The sequence below is a fragment of the Aspergillus brasiliensis genome (assembly GCF_001889945.1).
Source record: "Aspergillus brasiliensis CBS 101740 unplaced genomic scaffold ASPBRscaffold_1, whole genome shotgun sequence".
Taxonomy (NCBI): Eukaryota; Fungi; Ascomycota; class Eurotiomycetes; order Eurotiales; family Aspergillaceae; genus Aspergillus; species Aspergillus brasiliensis.
Genome location: NW_027137442.1, coordinates 1,666,772 through 1,685,159, shown reverse-complemented (window position 1 = coordinate 1,685,159; position 18,388 = coordinate 1,666,772). Strand labels below are relative to the sequence as shown.

Below are 18,388 nucleotides of genomic sequence, written 5' to 3'. Positions count from 1 at the left end.
AGCTGCTGAGACGACCCGACAACAGCTATGAGCTCTGCTGGTCTAATCACCTCTAATGCAAGAATTGGAAAGAAAATTGTTTGACATGGACGACTCCGAATGCTCGATCGCTCTAGTCGTCATGTCTGATCTATCATTACCGTCTGCGAGCTGGTTCGTCTAGTTCTTCCGACCCTTTTCTTTGCCTATCAAGCTCCTGGCAGTGTCACACACCCAGATAAGAGGTCCCTCCAAGCCGTCGTCCCCATCTCTGTGCTTCTCGATGATGGACTCAATCTCCTTGACCACGGTCCGATTGCTGGAGATCGTCGCCAGTCCCGCAGCCCATCCGTACAGGAACACACTATAGTTAATGTCGGAGAGGTTCTCGGCCACCTTCTGATAGACAGGCGGCAGCTTTGCAGATGCAATCACTGACTTTGCTTCAACCGTCTTGACGGGAAGTTTCCAGTGGGCCGGTATTTCATAATCCGACAGCTCCTGAAATTTCTTGATGAGGTCCTCTCGGCTGTAGGTATCAAATGGAGCTTGACCAAGCAAAATTTCCATGCGCAACCTTTCAGTGTCGGTGCCAATGATGTTGACGATCTCTTTCATCCGTGTGGCAGCCTCTTCGACGCACAGTAGTTCATGAGCATCCATTGCAGGCCACAGCTCGGTAGGCAGCAAAGGCCGCTCGTGTTCAACAGCAATCTGCCGATTGATGGCCTTATGATGCTGCGGAGACTGGGTAATATGCTTGTAATGCGACAGATCCGAGACTGCAGCAAGCATCAATGTACAATCCACATTAATAGTGGAAGTGAAGTGTTTGAACGGCTTCGGAAGGAGATGGGACAAGCCCTCCTGTGCACTAGTCACAGCATATGCCTTTTCACCACATACCACTTCGATACCATAGCCTCTAATAATCTTCACAAGATCATCAATCTCCGCACAGCTTCCCTCGTGGATCCTAGGCGCCACAAACCGCAGCCGAGGATGTCTATACCTGACTCTCGTAGCATCTGCCGCGCACCTCAAATCTTTAGCCAACTTCACCAACTCAATCTCATCCTCATCCTCATCGTCCTCCTCATCATCATGATTCCGTAGAACCGTCCTAGCCTCCCCTTCCTCCTCAGACTCAGAACCAGCCTCCCACCCCTTCTCCGCCATCTCAAACAACAACCTCGACTCCGCAACCGTAGACACCTTAACCCACTCCTCCCCATCATCAGCAATAATATCCACAAACACACTCTTCTTCTTATCCATCCCCGACTTTTTCCCCGAAGCACCACCACCACCACCACCATCATCCCCCCAATAAAACCTCTTCCCAAAGGCCACCAATCCCCGACACGTATTTTTCGCAATGGCCCAAACCGCCTCATAAAAAGGCAAATTCGACGACTTCAACGTATGAACCAGTCTCCTAGCCGCTGTTTCATCATCAGCGGATCTGTCTTCATCTGCATTATCCCCATCGCCCTTCCCCGCGTCAACCAGCTTCTGAACCCGCGCGTCTAATTTCTCCAACGTGCGCAGCTCCGACAGCACATTTGACTTGAGCGACCGCACCTCCACGACCTGCGGATTGCGTTGAGTTTCCACCAGGAGGGACTGGAAGTCGCTAATTTCGGAGAGGAGGGATCGACATCGCGCGAGGAGGGAAGTCGATAGCTCTCGGCCGGTTTGGAAGGGAGAGATTTCGGTAGAAGATATGTGATCGTCGGTTCGGTTTCCGGGATGCGCCATTATGGGTGGTCGCGTGCGTGTGTACGGCCGTACCTGTCTGTCTCTGCTGGAGCTAGAGAAAGAAATGCGGGCGGTATGCGGATGTGAGGGCGGACGGAAGAGTGATGGTGTTGTTGATGACGTGTTAGGGGAGAGATGGAAACTGGCGGAATTTTCGTTCGTGAGTCATGGCACAGCCCTGGCCGAATTGCTCAGGCCATGTAAGCTGTTAGTTGTGTTGTGGGAGACGATGCTCGGCGGCGGGCTGGTCGCCATGGTGGCACTCGCGTGCCGATGGAGAAATGGTTCTGATATGCTTTGGGAGCTAGGCGGGATGTCACTCCAGTGCTTGAAGGTATGACTAAGAGAATTCCAACGTCAAGTTGACAATCACGGTAGGTTTGTGTAGATAATAAAGGTTAGATACGGTAATTGGATGGCCAAGGTCTACTCTTGATCATGATGGGTGGTCGAAATTGGAAACATTGCTTCATAATTGGAGTTACATACGGTAAGAAAATCTATACAAAATAAAGCAAAGGATATCGCTCCTCCATTACATTCGAAGCACGGGGCAAGAGAAATAAGGGAAATCGAACAACGGGGAATACACCATAGGCCGAACGCCATCATATGCCTGCAAAGCCGACTAACACATCAATAACACAACACTTCCAATTTTCCCCGAAATTTAGCAGAGTGGCCTAGCCGCACGTCTCCAGGAGTCAAAACAGCGGAGAATCAGATATTGCGAGAATCACTTTTGATCCTGCAATTATAGGACGCCAATGCCCACCACAGGGCATGTGTGTGATTTCAAAAACCGCACTAATCCTTGTGCTTGCCAGTGAGCCGCTCTCGTTCGCCGGAGTTGCGCGGCGACTCGTCTTCGTCATCTGACCATTTGTCACCGTCTTCACCGACAGCGAAGATAGTCTCACCGTCCAGAGACTCGCGATGGCGTGGGGCTGCAGGAACAGGCTTGGGAGGCACAGGTGACAGGTCACGACGCTGCTCCGAACCTGAAGGAAGGTCAGGTCCACCAAGAGCATCCTCTTCATCCAATGCGCTACCGAAAGAGCGAATCTCAAACCCATCATCATCTTGGGCAATCTAAGAGGTTGTTAGCATGTCTTTCAAGTTCACACAATTGCTCCAAACAAGACTTACCTCATCACTCATAGCGAACCGTCTGTTGTTGGCAGTAGGACGCCACAGATAGGCGACGAATCCGATGTCAAAGAAGTACACCAGGTTCAGCCAGCCATCCAACACGAACCATCTCGACTTCCAGTGCTCCGGTACGAAGCTAGCCTCGCTGCGTCCTGCAAAGGCGATGGAGTTGATAAAAAAGAAGCCAAAGATAACGACGATACTACCGAGAATACACCACCAGAGCTTCTTGTACATCAAGGCTTTCGTCTTCTGCTTTCTGTCGATGAGGTCCTTCATTGTCGCATTCAGAGAGTTCAGGGTCCAGACGTAGAAGGCCGTCAGTGTACCAGCAAGAGGAAGCACGATAAGTAAGACGAGAGGGCCAGCGCTGTCCGGGGTAATCGATAGACTGGCGACAGCATATATCACAGCGAAGATGAAGTGGGTGATAGCAAGGATACGAACGTAGATCATCGTCCGACCGAGGGAGGGCTTGACAACGCCATATCCCATGCACACTATCAGCAGGAGGAAGAACGAGAAAGCGTTACGTCCTGCATTGAGTACAGCAACAATGACCATCAATGCTTTTGCGCCGGTATTCAAGCCGTTGCGGTTTTGGTAGTCTACAAGTTCGTTAGCAGGTTATATCGGTGGTATCCAGCATTTGACTAACCGTAGAAGCCCCAAGTCATCAACTGCTCTACAATAAGGAACACGAGAATAGCGGTGATGTAGTTTTGAACGGGCACTACGGACGGTCAGCAGATAGTCATCAGACACCCAAAAACTTGTTAGCTTGTTCTTACAGATATCGTGACGGTTTTGCACGTAAAGGAATGCCCAAAACCTATCGAGTATGAGCCCCATACTCATCCAAACTAACAGCGTGGAAGGGATACTTACAGACCGACAACTGCGTAGACGATAGTCAAGCCACCATAGAACGGAAGCTTTGCGATCTGCGCAGCTGGAAGTTCACCGTACGAGTTCCTGAACTCGACCACAGCTTTGTAGTCCACGCCGGAGTATCCATACGTGCTCACGCAGTAGAATCCGGTCTTTTTGATAGGATAGTTGATGGCCGCGGGATCGTTAAGGTGGACTGCTTTGGTAACGACGGGAAATTGGGAGGCCTCGGTGACATTCGAGGCAAGAATGAAAGAGCCAACTTGGTCTTCCGAGCAAAGGTTCGCCTGCACACTGGCCTCATCACAGATGGTTTCCCTTTCCTAAAACCTCATATATAAGTTGGACTATCCGCAAACATAACCGTGGTCAGGGAAGGGTAATCGTACCCCAGAGTCACCCGGTACAGGCCGGCCGATGAGATTCTCATCGGACCATTCGAATATGACGAGACTGACGAGAGGGTCGCTATCACCGGACTGGGGTTCTTGGACGAATTTGGTCAAGATGAAGGGATCGACGTTACCACCCCAAGCTTTGCGACTATACATTCCCGAACAACGCTGCCGATGGGCTTCATCTTGTGTCTGCGGGAAGAATGAATATCAGCATCGAGCCCCAGATAAGGATGAGAGGCAATGCGCACTAATTCAACTTCATTTGCCAGCACGCTTCCTGCCAGTAAGGCAGTGAAGCCAAGGGTCCGAAGCCAGCCTCTCATTCTGACCATGAAAAGGAGCTAAGCGGTAGGTGCCTGGCAGTAGGACGGAGCTCCGGAGTCGCCGAGAGCAAGGTTTAGTAGCAGCCCTGGATCATAAGAAGCTCCAGGTATAATATGATGGTAGAGTCAACGGATGGAAAGGCCTTCTCAGGGGAAGTCGGCAAGACTCGGATGCGTTGGTTGACCGAGTGATGTTTGCGACGATCTCACGAATCGTGGCTTGAACTGCTGAAACCGGGGAAGCCGCGTGTTGTTGACGGGGGTCCCGCCCATGGGTTAGTAACTTCGTATTATTATCTAAGCCCGTGCTGCTGCCAGTGGCACTGGCCGCCCGCCGAGAAATTCTGCCTGGCGAAAATCGCTCCCCACTCGGCATCCCGCGTGCAAAACCAACTACTCCTACAATTTGATTGTATGAAAGTGCGGTATTGCCGTTTACCCAAGAGCCAAGATGCCCGGAAAAGAGCTGCCTGATCGCTGCATGAACTGTCATGAGGCCGAACCGGCCTTCACCTTGCGCGAGCGTCGCGTGTGCCAGTACGTCTCGCCTATTCAAGTATACCTGTCGCCGCTACTTTAGTCCATACTGATCTGAGTTACCCCTCCATGCAGAGAATGTTATATTCGCTTCTTGAATTTCAAGGCCTTTAAGCGCATGGAACGCTATCGTCTCCGGAGGAATATGCCACAAACCGGCCCATGCAAATTGGTGCTCCCTCTCTCGTACGGCGTCTCCTCCACCGTGCTGTTGCACATGCTGCACAGGCAACTGGAGGTCCTACGCACAAAGAAACATGGCCCCGCGGGCTTCGAAATCCTCGTCCTCGTCGTTGAGCCTTCCACGATCTCCCCTGTGCCTCCGCATGACGAAGGCTTCGCACTCGCGCAACAGACCTTCCCACTCTGTTCCTTTACGCGGCTACCTTTCCACAGCATCTTCGAGCTTGACCCGGATGTTCACCAAATCATGTCGCAGTATGCTGGGGAGAACTTCACGGATGACACTACTCTATCCAATGAGGAGCGTCTGAATCGCTTCCGTAGCTCAATCTCAACCGCCACGTCGAAATCCGATGTCGACCAGATCTTGTTGAACAAACTTGTCGTTGCCTTTGCAAAGAAGATGGAATGCCGCGGCATAGTATGGGGTGACTCGGACAGCAAGCTCGCTGCCAAGACTCTCGCCAACGTCGCGAAAGGACGCGGCTCTGCAGTGACGTGGCAGGTGTGCGATGGAATGTCGCCTTTTGGTCTAGAATTCAACTTCCCGCTTCGGGACGTGTTCACAGCGGAGATACGCACCTATGCCACCCTCTTCCCCGAGCTCGCTGGTATCATCGTTCATGACGAGCCACCCTCGGAGAATACGCTTACGAAGAACTTGTCGATCGATGAGTTGATGATCCGTTATGTCAGCACCCAGGGTGAGAAATACCCCGGCGTCATGTTGAACGTAACAAGGACTGCCAGTAAGCTCCAGTCGTCTGGTACATCTATCGGCGGACTGCAGTGCGACTTCTGCGGGGCCTTTATGACTACGAGCGAAAATCTGATGGGTGAACAAAGCAACGAACAGCTTCAATTCTGCTATGCCTGTGCTCGGTCCCAGCCCGGATTGAGCTGTTAAATGCAGATTCAATTACCGGTCTACCTATACCTTGTTTGTGGGTAGGCCTAATCTCTCTAACTGTCCTGAGTTCATCTATCCGTGACATCATCGTGGCCGCCGAGAGGACTGGGAATTATCGATCACTCCTCTCTCAAGGTCATCCTCCGGTTCAGCTCTCCCTCCGAACCATCTGCCTTGTGAACGGTTTTTCTTGGATTGCCGTGCTGCTTGAGGCTTCGTTGGACCATCAGTGTTCCTACTGTGTGTCTGGCCTTTGTTGATAGATGGCTCACCCGAGGTATCATCGTTATAGCGGTCGAACTCGTCCGGCAAGCTCATGTCCGCTGTGTTTTGCCTCCTCTCTTGTTTGGAAAGCGCCTTGGCCCCCTTCTCCCGCAGATGCTTTTCCAGGAGCACGGCATTTCGCGTGTTGCATTTGTACAGGGCATCAGCAACGTCACCTATGAATGGAACCAGGCCGATAAAGAAGTCGATCACGATATTCATGAGCATCATCATTCGCAGGCGCGATGGAAGGCCCCCGTCGATTTTATCACAGGTGTGCACCACCATCAAAGCCAATGCAGCATCTGCGCCATCGCCAATACTGTTTTGATTTCTTGCATGAGTCTCGGAATCAATACCATGTGCAGGAAATTCGACTTACAATGGGAATAGTCCTATAACACTTCCCCATCCGAAGCGGATTCCACACAGGCTAAACAAACACAAATCCAAGCGATAAGCTCTTCTTTTGACCTGTGTCAGGACCTTGCTGTCATTCTGCGATAGACCGGGAGGGACTGCTTTGCGTCGCTTTTGAGTCTTCTTCCCGAAGGCGCGGTTCAAGCGTGACGCAGGAACCTCTTCGAAATAGGGATCCTACAGCAACACAAGCTGTCTTAGTCCATAGTTCCCCAGTGTAGGATGATTCAGAGAATAGAATGGGCTTTACCTCTTGTCCAAAATGGTTTCGAGCGGATTCTGCGAGAATCTTCTTGCTCACTAGGGATGCAAGTTGCGCAGACATAGCTTAGGAGGTAGCGAGATTGGTTTGCGAGAAAATCTTGAGTAGGGGAGGAGAGGTTGGGGTTAAAGGGGAAAAGAAGGAGATGTTGGAATGCTCCCGATCGAACAGGCTCCTTCCTCAGTAGGGGATGCTCGGCTGGCTATATAACCGCCAAGCACTCAGGAGCAGGAGTATGTATGTTTGTGCAGATTCTATAAAGGATCTCCGATGTAGCCGCCTTATTTTTGGACAAAGGGGTTTCGGGCGGCTTTTTAAAACCATGGGATGCTTTGTGCGACAGCCAGTCAAGGACGACAACGTCGACAATGACCTGAATATCTGGAACACGAGCCGCGCATCGACGTCATTGCAAGATCCGGCGCGACCACCGACACCCATTACGTAACCCCCCTCACATCTCACTAGCCACATTCTGGTTATCATCACCGCCACAGTTGCCATTGTGGCGCAGGTAGCTGGTTCCCCTAACCGGACTAGACTAGTCACCGTGCTCGTAACTAGTGATTCCCCAACCCAGTCAGTCGCAGCTCACTCTCTCTTAGCCGTCCTCCATTATCGTTAGGCCGTCGGGTGTCGACCAGAAGAGCCAGTTTTCCCTCACTCTCTACCCACCTATCAGCGCTTCTTCTCTTGGTTGGAGGTAGATAACCCATTGGTTTGCCCTCAAATCCTTGCCTCCTTAGCCTTCTTTGCAAAAGTACGCTTCAGGGTTGGCGCTTGCCAAGCACCCTTCCTTGAAGCTGCTGCAGCGCGCTGTGCTGTCCCCTCAGTCCTCGTTCGCTCCCGCCTCGCGCTCTCTCCGCTTGACGCTCGGAGAACTCCTTGCCTGTCCTTACCTCTGTTGAAATGCTAGAGCACGTTGTCCAGTATGACAGAAACAAAGATGCAGTTGGAAGACTGTGAGTCTCGCCTTAGACGCTTTGTCTCCCCCGCCCGCGTGGCTACGGTGACCTCGGCTGTGCTAACTAGGATGGCTCCGGGCAGGGCTGGATGATTTGTGTGTTCGCTTTATCATTAACTTACCCCGGGAAGAGCTTGAATCTGTGGAACGAATCTGTTTTCAGGTTGAAGAAGCACAATGGTTCTACGAAGACTTCATTCGGCCGTTGGATCCGGCTCTTCCGTCCTTGTCCCTGAAAGCCTTCGCTTTGCGCATCTTTCAGCATTGCCCATTGATGTCCCAATGGTCGCACTATCATCACATCACCGCTTTCTCTGAATTCCTGGCCTACAAAACCCGGGTTCCGGTGCGCGGTGCCATCATGCTCAACCATGACATGGATGAGGTGGTCTTGGTCAAAGGCTGGAAGAAGGGTGCCAACTGGAGTTTCCCCCGAGGCAAAATCAATAAAGACGAGAAAGACATCGACTGTGCCATTCGGGAAGTCTACGAGGAAACCGGTTTTGACGTTCGGGAAGCTGGATTGGTCCAAGATGAGAAAGATGTCAAGTTCATTGAAATCACCATGAGAGAGCAGCACATGAGGCTGTACGTTTTTCGGGGCGTGCCACAGGATGCTCATTTTGAGCCGCGCACCCGCAAGGAGATCAGCAAGATCGAGTGGTACAAGTTGTCGGAGTTGCCGACCCTAAAGAAGAGCAAACAGCAAGATCAAGGCTTCGTCGTTGCCAATGCGAACAAATTCTACATGGTAGCTCCGTTTATGCATCCACTCAAAAAGTGGATCGCCCAACAAAAGAGGCTCGAAGGAAAGACGCCAGGTGGTCCGAAGCTGCCTATGCCGAACGACATGTCGATCGACGAAGCTTCCCATGCCATGCACAGCTTCACACCGAACCAGGTCGCTGCGGAAATGGCTACTCCCAGTGACTTACCCGAAGTTGCGTCAACTCAAGACGCCTCTGCTCATCTTAAGCGCCTTCTCAACATTAACAATGTCGTTCCTTCTGAGAACCCATCGTCGGTCATGCATGCGCAGGTCTCCGGGCCTAATGCCTCTAAATCTAATGCTCTTCTAGAGCTGCTGAGGACCGGCTCGTCTCGCGAATCTCTTCCACAAGCCCATGTTCCGGAGCAGCAATCGACGCCAGCCACTCTCCCAGGAAGTATGCCTTCTGTGAGTCGGCCTTATTCCGTGGTAGGCTTCTTCCCGGGCTTTCCTCAACAAGGCCCTCATGTCGGGGTGCCTCCCAGCTTGCCGTCCTACCCACAGCCCAATCACGGCCCTATGCCACATCTACCAGCATCCATTGCCAATACAATGTCTCATGACCCGTTGAATCAACGACCACTTCCTGCTGCTGCTGCTCCTCCAGGGCCATCGGGCGATTTTCACGGAGTATTCCCCCCTCAGCAGCCGCTTGCACCAGACTTCTACAAGGACAGGGGTTCACTGGCGGAACTTGCCCCCGCTCCGCAGAGTCAAGCCGCCGCCCCTGCTCCCTACCACCGAACGGGCGATCCTCAATTTTCTCATTCTGGTCAGCCTTCACAAGTCCAAGGTGCGACCGTGCCACCGGCGAGCAAGCTGCCTCCTCCGAAACTTACGAGCCATTCTCTGGCTCTGTTGAATGTCTTCAAGGATGACTCGGCCAAAACACCCAAGACACCCAAGGCCAATTTGGTGTCACATGCTGGAGCGGCGCAAGCCAATGAACGAAGATCGTCACAGCATCAGGATCAGCTCCTTAATCTGCTCAGGGGGTCTCCTGCTCCTGCTGCCTCTGGGCCAGTCGAGTTATCGGGTCAGTCAGTGTCCCCCGCTAGAAAACAAGTCCTGCAACGACCCCGGGGAGACCAAAGCCCTGCGCGACGCAGCTCGCCTGCGGCTAGTCCATGGGCTTCTGCGCCGGCCTCTGGACCATCTATGCATACTCTACCACCTGCATCTCAGAAGCCCTTGAGAAAGGCACAGAATGGACCGAATCGCAAAGGACCCAGAATTGAGCAGACATCGTCTGTTACGGCCCCTATCACAATCTTGTCAAGACCGCAAGCCGCCAAGAAGGAACAACCCTCGGCACGCGCTTCTCCGCAGACCTCCCGTCCTCCCTCCCAGCCTAGTGGTCCGAAACCTAGTTCTCCGGAGCCGCCGAAACCCTTTCAGCCGCAAATTCTACGACGCTCCGATAATCCAAATGCGATCAATCTTCTCCCGATTCGGACTGCACTCACTGAGAGTCAAGATCAACAGGCCGCCGCACGTTCTGCTGAATCCGTGCAGCATGCGCAGCCTCAACCCAGCTTCGACCGCCGACCAAGTCAAACTGTTGCGCAAAAGGAGATGCTCCTATCACTCTTTGGCAAATCATCTGTCTCCCCGAATATCTCTCCAGCGGAACTGAGCGCGTCTGTTCCGAAACCGTCCCAGCCTTCTTCGGTTGTTAGTCCTCTATCACCGGTTAATTTGCCCGTTGTTCCCACTGTGGGCCAAACGCCCCGTGAAATGGAGGATAGTCAGGCATCTAGCGCCAATAAGGTCTCTTCGCCTGTCAACAAAGCTTTCTTGCTTGGGTTTCTGGAAGGAGTCGCTAAAGGACACAAGTAGCCTGGTCAATTTTGCTTAATAGGAGCCTATCAGGTATACATATGCGTCTTTGATGAAGTTAGCGGTCGATTGCTTCACGATCTTGAGTTTAATTTGATATTGTCCACACTTTCATCCTGCGGAGTAAATTCGCCCTTTTCGGTTAGCACGTAAGACAGATTATGTCATGTTCCATATTCTGCCCCTCCCCACCGCCATTTTGACGATGTCATTCATGGGTCTCTGATTTGTAAACGCTACGCACACTCGATCTCAGTATCATTCCACAAACATGATGCGCTCTAGCCCATCTACACGCACAATATGTGCGCAATGCCTCAGCCGCAATCGATACTTCTCCACGACGATCCAACGTTGCGCTCCACGATCCAGCACCCCGAACCCGCCCTCCCCGCCAGCAACCGGATATGCACGTCTCACGAACCGCGGATTAATCTCCATAACGGGCATAGATAGTACCTCGTATCTTCAAGGTCTAATCACCCAGAATATGCTCATCACAAACGACCCGAACCGCCCAACCCGTCGAACAGGCTCTTACACTGCCTTCTTGAACTCCCAAGGCCGCGTGCTCAACGACGCCTTCCTCTACCCACTACCCCAGGCAGAGGGCACATCACCGGACGAACACGCATGGCTTGTGGAAGTGGACAAGAGCGAAGTCACGGGTCTTCTGAAACATCTCAAGAAACATAAGCTCCGCGCGAAACTGAAGCTACGTGCCCTGGATGAGGGAGAACGCACTGTGTGGGCCTCATGGAAAGACCATAGTGAACCGCGGTGGGCAGCGTACAACCTGGATTCTCAATCATTCTCGCCCTTTGCCTCGTCCTCCTCGTCGGTTACCGGATGTGTGGATACCCGCGCACCAGGGTTCGGATCCAGGCTTGTGACTCCCGGGGAGGGAGACTTGAGGACGCATCTGGCGGAGGCAGAAGGACATGATTATGGATCGGAGGTGGATCTGGGCTCGTATACCGTGCGCCGCATGTTGCATGGCGTTGCGGAAGGGCAGTCGGAGATCATTCGCGAGTCTGCGCTTCCATTAGAGTCGAACATGGATATGATGCGGGGCATTGATTTCCGCAAGGGGTGCTACGTCGGTCAGGAACTTACGATCCGGACGCATCATACGGGTGTTGTGAGGAAGCGTATACTGCCGGTTCAGTTGTATGATGGGAGTCTAGGGGACTTGGGGTCGGCCGCCGATGATATGCCCGTGTACGACCCCTCTGTGGAGGTGGAGTTGCCGCCATCGGGGTCGAATATCTCCAAGGTCAGCGCGCGCAAGGGCCGTAGTGCGGGCAAGTTCCTGGGCGGTATTGGAAACATCGGACTGGCTTTGTGTCGGTTGGAGATGATGACGGATGTTGCTTTGACTGGGGAGGGGACTCAGTATAGTCCTGAACAGGAGTTCAAGGTCTCGTGGACTGGGGCCGAAGATGGATCGTCTGAGTCTGGCGAGGTGAAGTTGAAAGCACTTGTTCCGGCTTGGACGAGAGAGTACATCTACAATGGAGGCGTGAAGAAGAACCATGGCCGTAACCCAGAACTGGAGGCACAGCGGGCCAGGGAGCTGTTGGAACAACTGGAGGAGGAGGAGGAGTCACGATGAAATGAATGACTGCGTCAGCACTGAGTGTACGATAGACTAAATGTGTAATATATGGTCAAAAGATATACCGGTATATTCAACTACGATGTCTTCATGTCTCGTTTAGCGGAAAATGCAAGTACTTGATGGTATAAAACGTGAGGGTATCTCTATGCTTTAAATGAAGTTTCTAAGAATACAGAACGCAACACTTAATGCTGCTGTTTGGGTTCATCCGACCATATAACGCCTTTGTAAATGCTCGTCACGGCTGAGAGGAATACCGCATCTAGACCTTGGTTTCAGCCTCAGCTGCATCAGCAGCTTCATCTTCTTTCCTAAGCTGCTCTTCGAGGGCTTTGCGTTCCTTTTCTCGTTGCGCGTTCCGTAATCGCATCAAAGTCAGCTCCTCCATACTCGGGGCGCTCGAGCCATTGGCCGAGCCAGCAGGCGCAGGTTTCGATGACTTTGCTGCCGCGCCGGCTGCAAAGGAGCCGAAAGATGGTGCTTTTCCAGGTTTCTTGCCAGCAGCGTCAGGCGCTGCTGACTTCAGACCAGCAAAGTTGAAGGTCGGTTTGGGTGGTGCAGTTGAAGGAACTGGCCCTGAGTTGGTGCCCTGTTGGGAGGGAGTGGAGGCAGAAGAATAGCCGTTCGATTCTGCGCCCAGGTCGGGTTGGCTGCCAGACGCCCAGAAGACGGATTCAACGGCAGACCAGTCGCTGTCCGCTTGCCCAACACTTTGACGCACCTTCTTCTCGCCATCCAGGACAGCGGCGTGGGCGCTGACAATGGAAGCAAAGATCACCACACCTGTGGCAACCGTCTTTTTCTCGCGGTTATCCCCAAGGCGTTGTCGTTTGTCCTTGAGGAGCAGGATATTCTCGATCTTGCCATAAGACGCGAACAGAGAAGTCAAACGATCTTTATCCAGGTCCAGCCCGCGTCCTTCACGTACCCAACGCACCTTGACACCTCGTTCGAGTTCCGGAACATTCGTACCACCCTCTTTCGAGCGATCAACCTTCTGGCTACTCCTGTCCGCCGCCCGTTGTGCCTCTTCCTCCTCCTGGCGCATCAGCTTCTCCTCCTCCTCCATTTCCTGCTTCAACCGTTCCTCCGCCTCTCGTCGTCGCCGCCGTCCATCCTCCGCAATCCGCTCAATCTCTCTCTGCAGTTTAGCTTCAGCATCGTCTTCAGCGCCACTCCCCATCCAGGGGCGCTTCACACCCCGTTGCGCCCCAGCGCCACCCATCGCCGCAGCCCCAGCGCGCTCCCTAGCTTCCAAGTCCTCCCTCATTTTCCTCTTCGTTGCATCCATCATATCCCGTTCGCGCTGCTTGCGCTGGCGCGCCTCACGCGCATTATCGTAGAGCTGCCGCACGGACGGATCGGATAGAACATCGTAGGCGATCTGGAGCAGGTGGAACTTGTCGATGTCTGCAGGCGTCGGGTTCGCGATTTTATCTGGATGGTATTTCAGTGCAGTCCGGCGGTAGGCGCGACGGATTTCTGATTCTGCAGCTGCGGGGGAAATGTCGAGGAGGGCGTAGAAGTCTTCGTTGGAGGCCGCGTGGGCCTTGAGGTCGTCTTTTGAGGCCATGGTGGTGCGCGTTTGGCCGTCGCGTTATTGTTGTGGAAGTCGAATGTGAAATTTCCTTCAATGGATGCTAGTTTTGTTCAATTTGGTGTTTTATTGGCGATGCACGCCTCTTGAAGGGCTTGCGTTGCTGAGATGAAAGAGGAAAGAAAGTGTTGGCAGAAACAGATGAAGCTTCATGTCGGACTTGGCGGAGGGCCTCGCTGGCGGTGGCGGGTCTGGCTCGGCATCACCTTATCCACCCGAACAAGTCCAAGTAACAGGGAAGAGAGTTCTCTCTGTCTGGCATATATGTCGAAGTTCAGTAGGGAGGACTCATAGTAGCTCTCTTTCAAATTGTGATGATTTTTAGTCCAATCATTACTAGGCGGCATGTGTGTAGAATTATCTTCCATTGGTAGTACTTCATATCATGGTACATTCCTCCATGGTGAACTTCGAAATATATACTACTACAGCTGGAACAATTTCAGAACTCCTCAACAATGCTCGGTGTCCCTCACCTGAAATATCACCGGATGTAGTAGCTTCAATAGAGCTTATTACCATCAATCACACGAACGCATCAATTTGGTGTATTCCAAGCGATTTGTGATGGACTGAGACGATTTCTCTCTTGGTTTTGATGCCGCACACGTGCCTTCCATATGAGGAAGGAGCCTAATGAATTCGACTTGACACTTTGATGCATCATCGACACCACTTCGCCGATCGTCTCTCCTCAAATTATTGGAAAAGTACGGAGTAAAGATGGATAGAACTCTAATCCCTCCGCCAGCTCAGCTAGCACTTGCAATGGCCATCGTCAAGCTCAAGCCAGTGGGTGTGGATCTTAAAGGCAATACTTCCGTCCGCTTTTATGACAGATATGCAGGCTAATTGAAAGTCTAGAGCATCTACTGCAGATTCGTCATCACATCAAAAGCACCCACTTAATTGACAGGTCCTACATCCATGACAAATTCTTCGACAGCGTCTCATTCTGGCAACAAGCGTACGAACGATCCGAAGCAGAACAAAGCAAATTACTGGATCGGATTTACGAATTAGAGCAACGTAATGAGTCTCTCCTTGCACGGCTCCGAGGTGCAGATATTGCTGGTGCAGAAAACGCTCAAGCTACATTGAAACGCAAGGCTACTGCAAAAGACGCTGCTTCCGGCAGTGGTGTTACAACACGGAAGAGAGCAAAGACCCAGGCTTTCTCTCGAACGGACGCCTCGACGCTTAACAATACCCTTTCTGCAGGACTAGCTGGCGGTGTGGTCGATCATTTAGGCTTTTCTGAGCAATGTCTGTTTGCCGGTCACACCAATGCAAAAAATATGCTGACGAAAATTCCTTTCTAGTCACTGCACCTTTCATGAGGCAACTCTATGCATTACAGAAAGTTCTGCAGAAACGACCCAATAATTCAAGCATTGTTAGGGCCACAGTGGAGCTTTGCGATACCGCAACAAAGAATGTTCTTGGTGCGATTGAACAACCAATTGTGTCCCGATCAACAACCAAAACGATATCACAGCCCAAAAAGCCGGATATACTGGCTGTGCTTAACAGCACCGAGAGCGCTTTTCTAATCCTAATCCAGACTTTCAAGAAACTTTCTGCATCTGGACAGCAACTGCGAGATGCTGGACAAGTTACATACCATATAGTTCGCTTGTATGAGGTTATCATTGAAGCCTTGGGCCAGCATTGCAGGATCAAAGCCGAACAGCAACTTCGCGAGTCTAAAACAAACGCAAAATCATCTCGACAGAGACAGAAGGCAAAAGCAAAGCGGCCCAAAACAGGCTATTGTGACAATGACCAGAGGCAAGGAGAGGAAAAAGATGAGGTAGCCATGCATTTGAGCCTAGTTCTGAGTAGGATGGCACTCTCGCTCGACATTGACTGTGTAGCTAAACAGAATGTTCTTGAAGGGTTTCTCTTCGTACTTCTCAGTCGCGTGGGGCAGCTTCTCTCCTTGTTTGTCTTCCACGATCTACGTTTGCGACCTGATTTACAGATGGATACTACCAAGTTTCCTTTGCCAGGGGATCTGGAAGGAATTGACATGGATGAAATCACATTGCCAGCAGCGGCGATGGAGGCTAAGATCCTTATCTGGCCATTGGAGAGGATTCTAGTTCTACTAGAAGATGCTCCATCTATGTCTTCAGATCCCAGTCACGGGTGTACAAACAAGCAGCTGGCTGCAAAACTCAAGCGAAAGCTACAAACTACCCTGCTTCACTCAGTCTTTGGCACCGACAAGCTTTGGCCAGAGGTACTACAATACCCTGTCCAGCCAAACGAACGGGACCTTGAACGACTTCAGACTTGCTCACAGATTCCCCAGCAATCCGTACCCGAGTGGTATGTTCAAGAAGTTTGGAGGCTCATAGGTTGGGAGGTGCTAGCTGCGAGTAATTCCCCGAAGACGTAGACGTGGTGGTTCTGGCCGCAGTCCGGCCTCGACCAGTCCGGAGGTATGAGGCTGGGTTTTCCGTCCATCTGACATGTATGACTAACTGACCTTGATAGGAATACTTACATATTGCATATCTATGGATCTGCAGTTCATTGACACGTTTCCATGCAAGCACACAACAGATGGAGTCATGTTGTGCAACGTTTGCTATTTTTATATTTTTATGACTATTTTAAGTTTAGGATGCGAGCCGCGTTGCCCCCCAAGACCCCAGCTGCAGCATCTCCTTCTGATTCGAATGCTGTATGTATCGCTTTGTAATTGGTCGTCACACTAGGCCATTCTTCGTCATCCTTGCCCAAAGGAGGGAAGAACGGATGGTCAGTTCCTGTATTGAAGTTAATTATGTTATAGCAGACAAGCAGCTCGGGACAAACGTACCAAAGAGGAGACGATCACTTCCTCCAGCTGCAGTCACAGCTGCTTTCAGCCCAGCAGTGCCGTAGACCACGGCGTCCAGATAGATATTGGTGCTCAGAACATCCCACACACTCCGTTGCGGACCGGGCACATCACCTCCATTGGCGATAAATTTGCGCTCATGAAGGATACAGCTCTCGATCCGACCCGCAAGGAAAGGAAGCGTGCCTCCGGAATGAGCCAGGAGGATCTTCAACCGCGGGAAGCGATCAAAGACTCCCGCCAACAGCATCCTCGTCACCGCAATGGTCGTCTCGAGAGGGAACCCTAGAGCTAAGGGAAGAACATGGCCATAGCGATTCGTCACTTCGGGGCCACCAAAGGCTTCGTCCGGTAGCCCATAGTGCGGGTGTAGGAACAACATTGACTCCGTATCTTGTAATGCTTCCCAGACAGGGTCCAATCTACTATCATCTAGCCCCCTACCTAGGCCTGTTGTCCCCATGATCACACCTCGTAGATGGGGCAATGTCTTCAGCCTTCTGATCTCGTTCACGACGATATCGGCGCTCGGTGCACTGAGCGGGAGCGCGCCAAAAGCAAATAGCGTTTCCTTTTCATGAAGTGCCTTTGTTTTGTCTGGGTCTGCATCGTTATTCACCCGCGCACAAGTTGCCTCGAGGTCATCATTGATGCGCTCTGCCCATGTCTGGGCTTCGTCCGGCTCGAGGAAATCCAACCAAGGATTGGCCAACGAAATCACGCTGCAGTTGATTCCGTGACGTCGCATAAATGCCAGTTTCACGTTGATGTCTGAATAGGACGAATCCACGGGACGACCACGCTGATCGACGGGGATTGACGGATCGTCGTCAGATGAAAGGATGATGAGGCGAGGGGTTGCATTGTTGGCTGGATCGTGGACATAGGGGACTGTCTTGCGCGCGCGTAGCATATGCATATAAGAAGGAGGGTAGACATGAGTGTGGATGTCGACGATTAGAGGGGGCATCTTTGCGTTATTATTATGGGTGAAGGAGATGACGCTGATGAAGAAGAAGAAGAAGAGTAGGAGGAGGAAAAGACGAACAATCGTTGTTTGTTGGTGTTGTTGATTTAACTACCCTCTTTAACTATGAGAGGGTGCAGCAAATGAGGGGTAAAGCCATGTGAGATGCATCAAGGATGACTTATCAACTGCAGTCACTTCTCTCTCTCTCTCTCTCTTCCTCTCCTCTTCTCTCTTCTTCAGCAGCGATAAACTCATTGATTTGTTATCTCCAAGATCAGGGTCTGATCTTGATGTAGATTGCAGTTCTATCTGACTGATAATCACTGCAGCTTGGCCGGATGAAAACCCCGAATCTGACCAGATAAGCAATCCAGCTGCGCATCCCCCCATATCTCCATATCTCCGATCACTATACTCCGTATCACCCATCACCTGCCTATCATCTTGCCATGGTTATTGCCCGTCCCTGCCCCGCGATTTGATTGTTGGGCCTTATCATACTTGAGGAGCTTTAACCGCCGATTGCTTCTCCGTTATTGCCCAATCACTGGACCTTGCCCCAGCGTCATCCTTGGTTCACGGCAGATAAGTGATCTCACGGTCTTCTGCACGAGCCTCCCTTGCGCCATCTTGTTTCCTTGTCTGACCATCTCAATCCCAGATATTAAAGCCTTTGCATCCATCTTGTTGCTCTGAT

The 18,388-nt window shown here is 51.8% G+C and overlaps 8 protein-coding genes across 8 annotated transcripts; 3 read left to right on the top strand and 5 right to left on the bottom strand.

Annotated features, from left to right (window-relative positions):
• Positions 1 to 159: 159 nt before the first annotated feature.
• Positions 160 to 1,740, bottom strand: ASPBRDRAFT_113522 (uncharacterized protein; the record flags this gene model as incomplete). The annotated part of the gene is made up of 1 exon (XM_067616746.1): positions 160 to 1,740. One exon carries the CDS (start codon positions 1,738 to 1,740, stop codon positions 160 to 162), a length of 1,581 nt encoding a protein of 526 aa, XP_067484620.1.
• Positions 1,741 to 2,302: 562 nt separating this feature from the next.
• ASPBRDRAFT_36601 (putative integral membrane protein (Ptm1)) lies at positions 2,303 to 4,741 on the bottom strand. The gene is made up of 7 exons (XM_067623536.1): positions 4,430 to 4,741; positions 4,173 to 4,370; positions 3,781 to 4,106; positions 3,684 to 3,724; positions 3,551 to 3,625; positions 2,890 to 3,500; positions 2,303 to 2,832 (listed from the first exon to the last, which is right to left on the bottom strand). Exons 1-7 carry the CDS (start codon positions 4,502 to 4,504, stop codon positions 2,548 to 2,550), a joined length of 1,611 nt encoding a protein of 536 aa, XP_067484619.1. The 5' UTR covers positions 4,505 to 4,741; the 3' UTR covers positions 2,303 to 2,547.
• A 214-nt stretch (positions 4,742 to 4,955) lies between these two features.
• ASPBRDRAFT_25040 (uncharacterized protein) lies at positions 4,956 to 6,131 on the top strand (the record flags this gene model as incomplete). Its single annotated transcript, XM_067622123.1, has 2 exons — positions 4,956 to 5,041; positions 5,117 to 6,131. 2 exons carry the CDS (start codon positions 4,956 to 4,958, stop codon positions 6,129 to 6,131), a joined length of 1,101 nt encoding a protein of 366 aa, XP_067484618.1.
• Positions 6,132 to 6,174: 43 nt separating this feature from the next.
• Positions 6,175 to 7,391, bottom strand: ASPBRDRAFT_237232 (DUF4112 domain-containing protein). Its single transcript, XM_067622025.1, has 4 exons — positions 7,069 to 7,391; positions 6,781 to 6,995; positions 6,407 to 6,720; positions 6,175 to 6,340 (listed from the first exon to the last, which is right to left on the bottom strand). Exons 1-4 carry the CDS (start codon positions 7,141 to 7,143, stop codon positions 6,219 to 6,221), a joined length of 726 nt encoding a protein of 241 aa, XP_067484617.1. The 5' UTR covers positions 7,144 to 7,391; the 3' UTR covers positions 6,175 to 6,218.
• A 620-nt stretch (positions 7,392 to 8,011) lies between these two features.
• ASPBRDRAFT_112391 (decapping enzyme complex catalytic subunit DCP2) lies at positions 8,012 to 12,267 on the top strand (the record flags this gene model as incomplete). Its single annotated transcript, XM_067616647.1, has 3 exons — positions 8,012 to 8,042; positions 8,128 to 10,529; positions 10,909 to 12,267. The coding sequence occupies 3 exons, from the start codon at positions 8,012 to 8,014 to the stop codon at positions 12,265 to 12,267; spliced, it is 3,792 nt and encodes a 1,263-aa protein (XP_067484616.1).
• Positions 12,268 to 12,535: 268 nt separating this feature from the next.
• Positions 12,536 to 13,846, bottom strand: ASPBRDRAFT_190677 (putative cell cycle control protein (Cwf23); the record flags this gene model as incomplete). Its single annotated transcript, XM_067620272.1, has 1 exon — positions 12,536 to 13,846. One exon carries the CDS (start codon positions 13,844 to 13,846, stop codon positions 12,536 to 12,538), a length of 1,311 nt encoding a protein of 436 aa, XP_067484615.1.
• Positions 13,847 to 14,564: 718 nt separating this feature from the next.
• Positions 14,565 to 16,438, top strand: ASPBRDRAFT_36598 (uncharacterized protein). Its single transcript, XM_067623535.1, has 4 exons — positions 14,565 to 14,681; positions 14,735 to 15,136; positions 15,193 to 16,317; positions 16,373 to 16,438. The coding sequence occupies exons 1-3, from the start codon at positions 14,594 to 14,596 to the stop codon at positions 16,272 to 16,274; spliced, it is 1,572 nt and encodes a 523-aa protein (XP_067484614.1). The 5' UTR covers positions 14,565 to 14,593; the 3' UTR covers positions 16,275 to 16,317; positions 16,373 to 16,438.
• Positions 16,439 to 16,486: 48 nt separating this feature from the next.
• ASPBRDRAFT_190675 (amidohydrolase family protein) lies at positions 16,487 to 17,691 on the bottom strand (the record flags this gene model as incomplete). Its single annotated transcript, XM_067620271.1, has 2 exons — positions 16,487 to 16,647; positions 16,701 to 17,691. 2 exons carry the CDS (start codon positions 17,689 to 17,691, stop codon positions 16,487 to 16,489), a joined length of 1,152 nt encoding a protein of 383 aa, XP_067484613.1.
• Between the last annotated feature and the right edge of the window lie 697 nt (positions 17,692 to 18,388).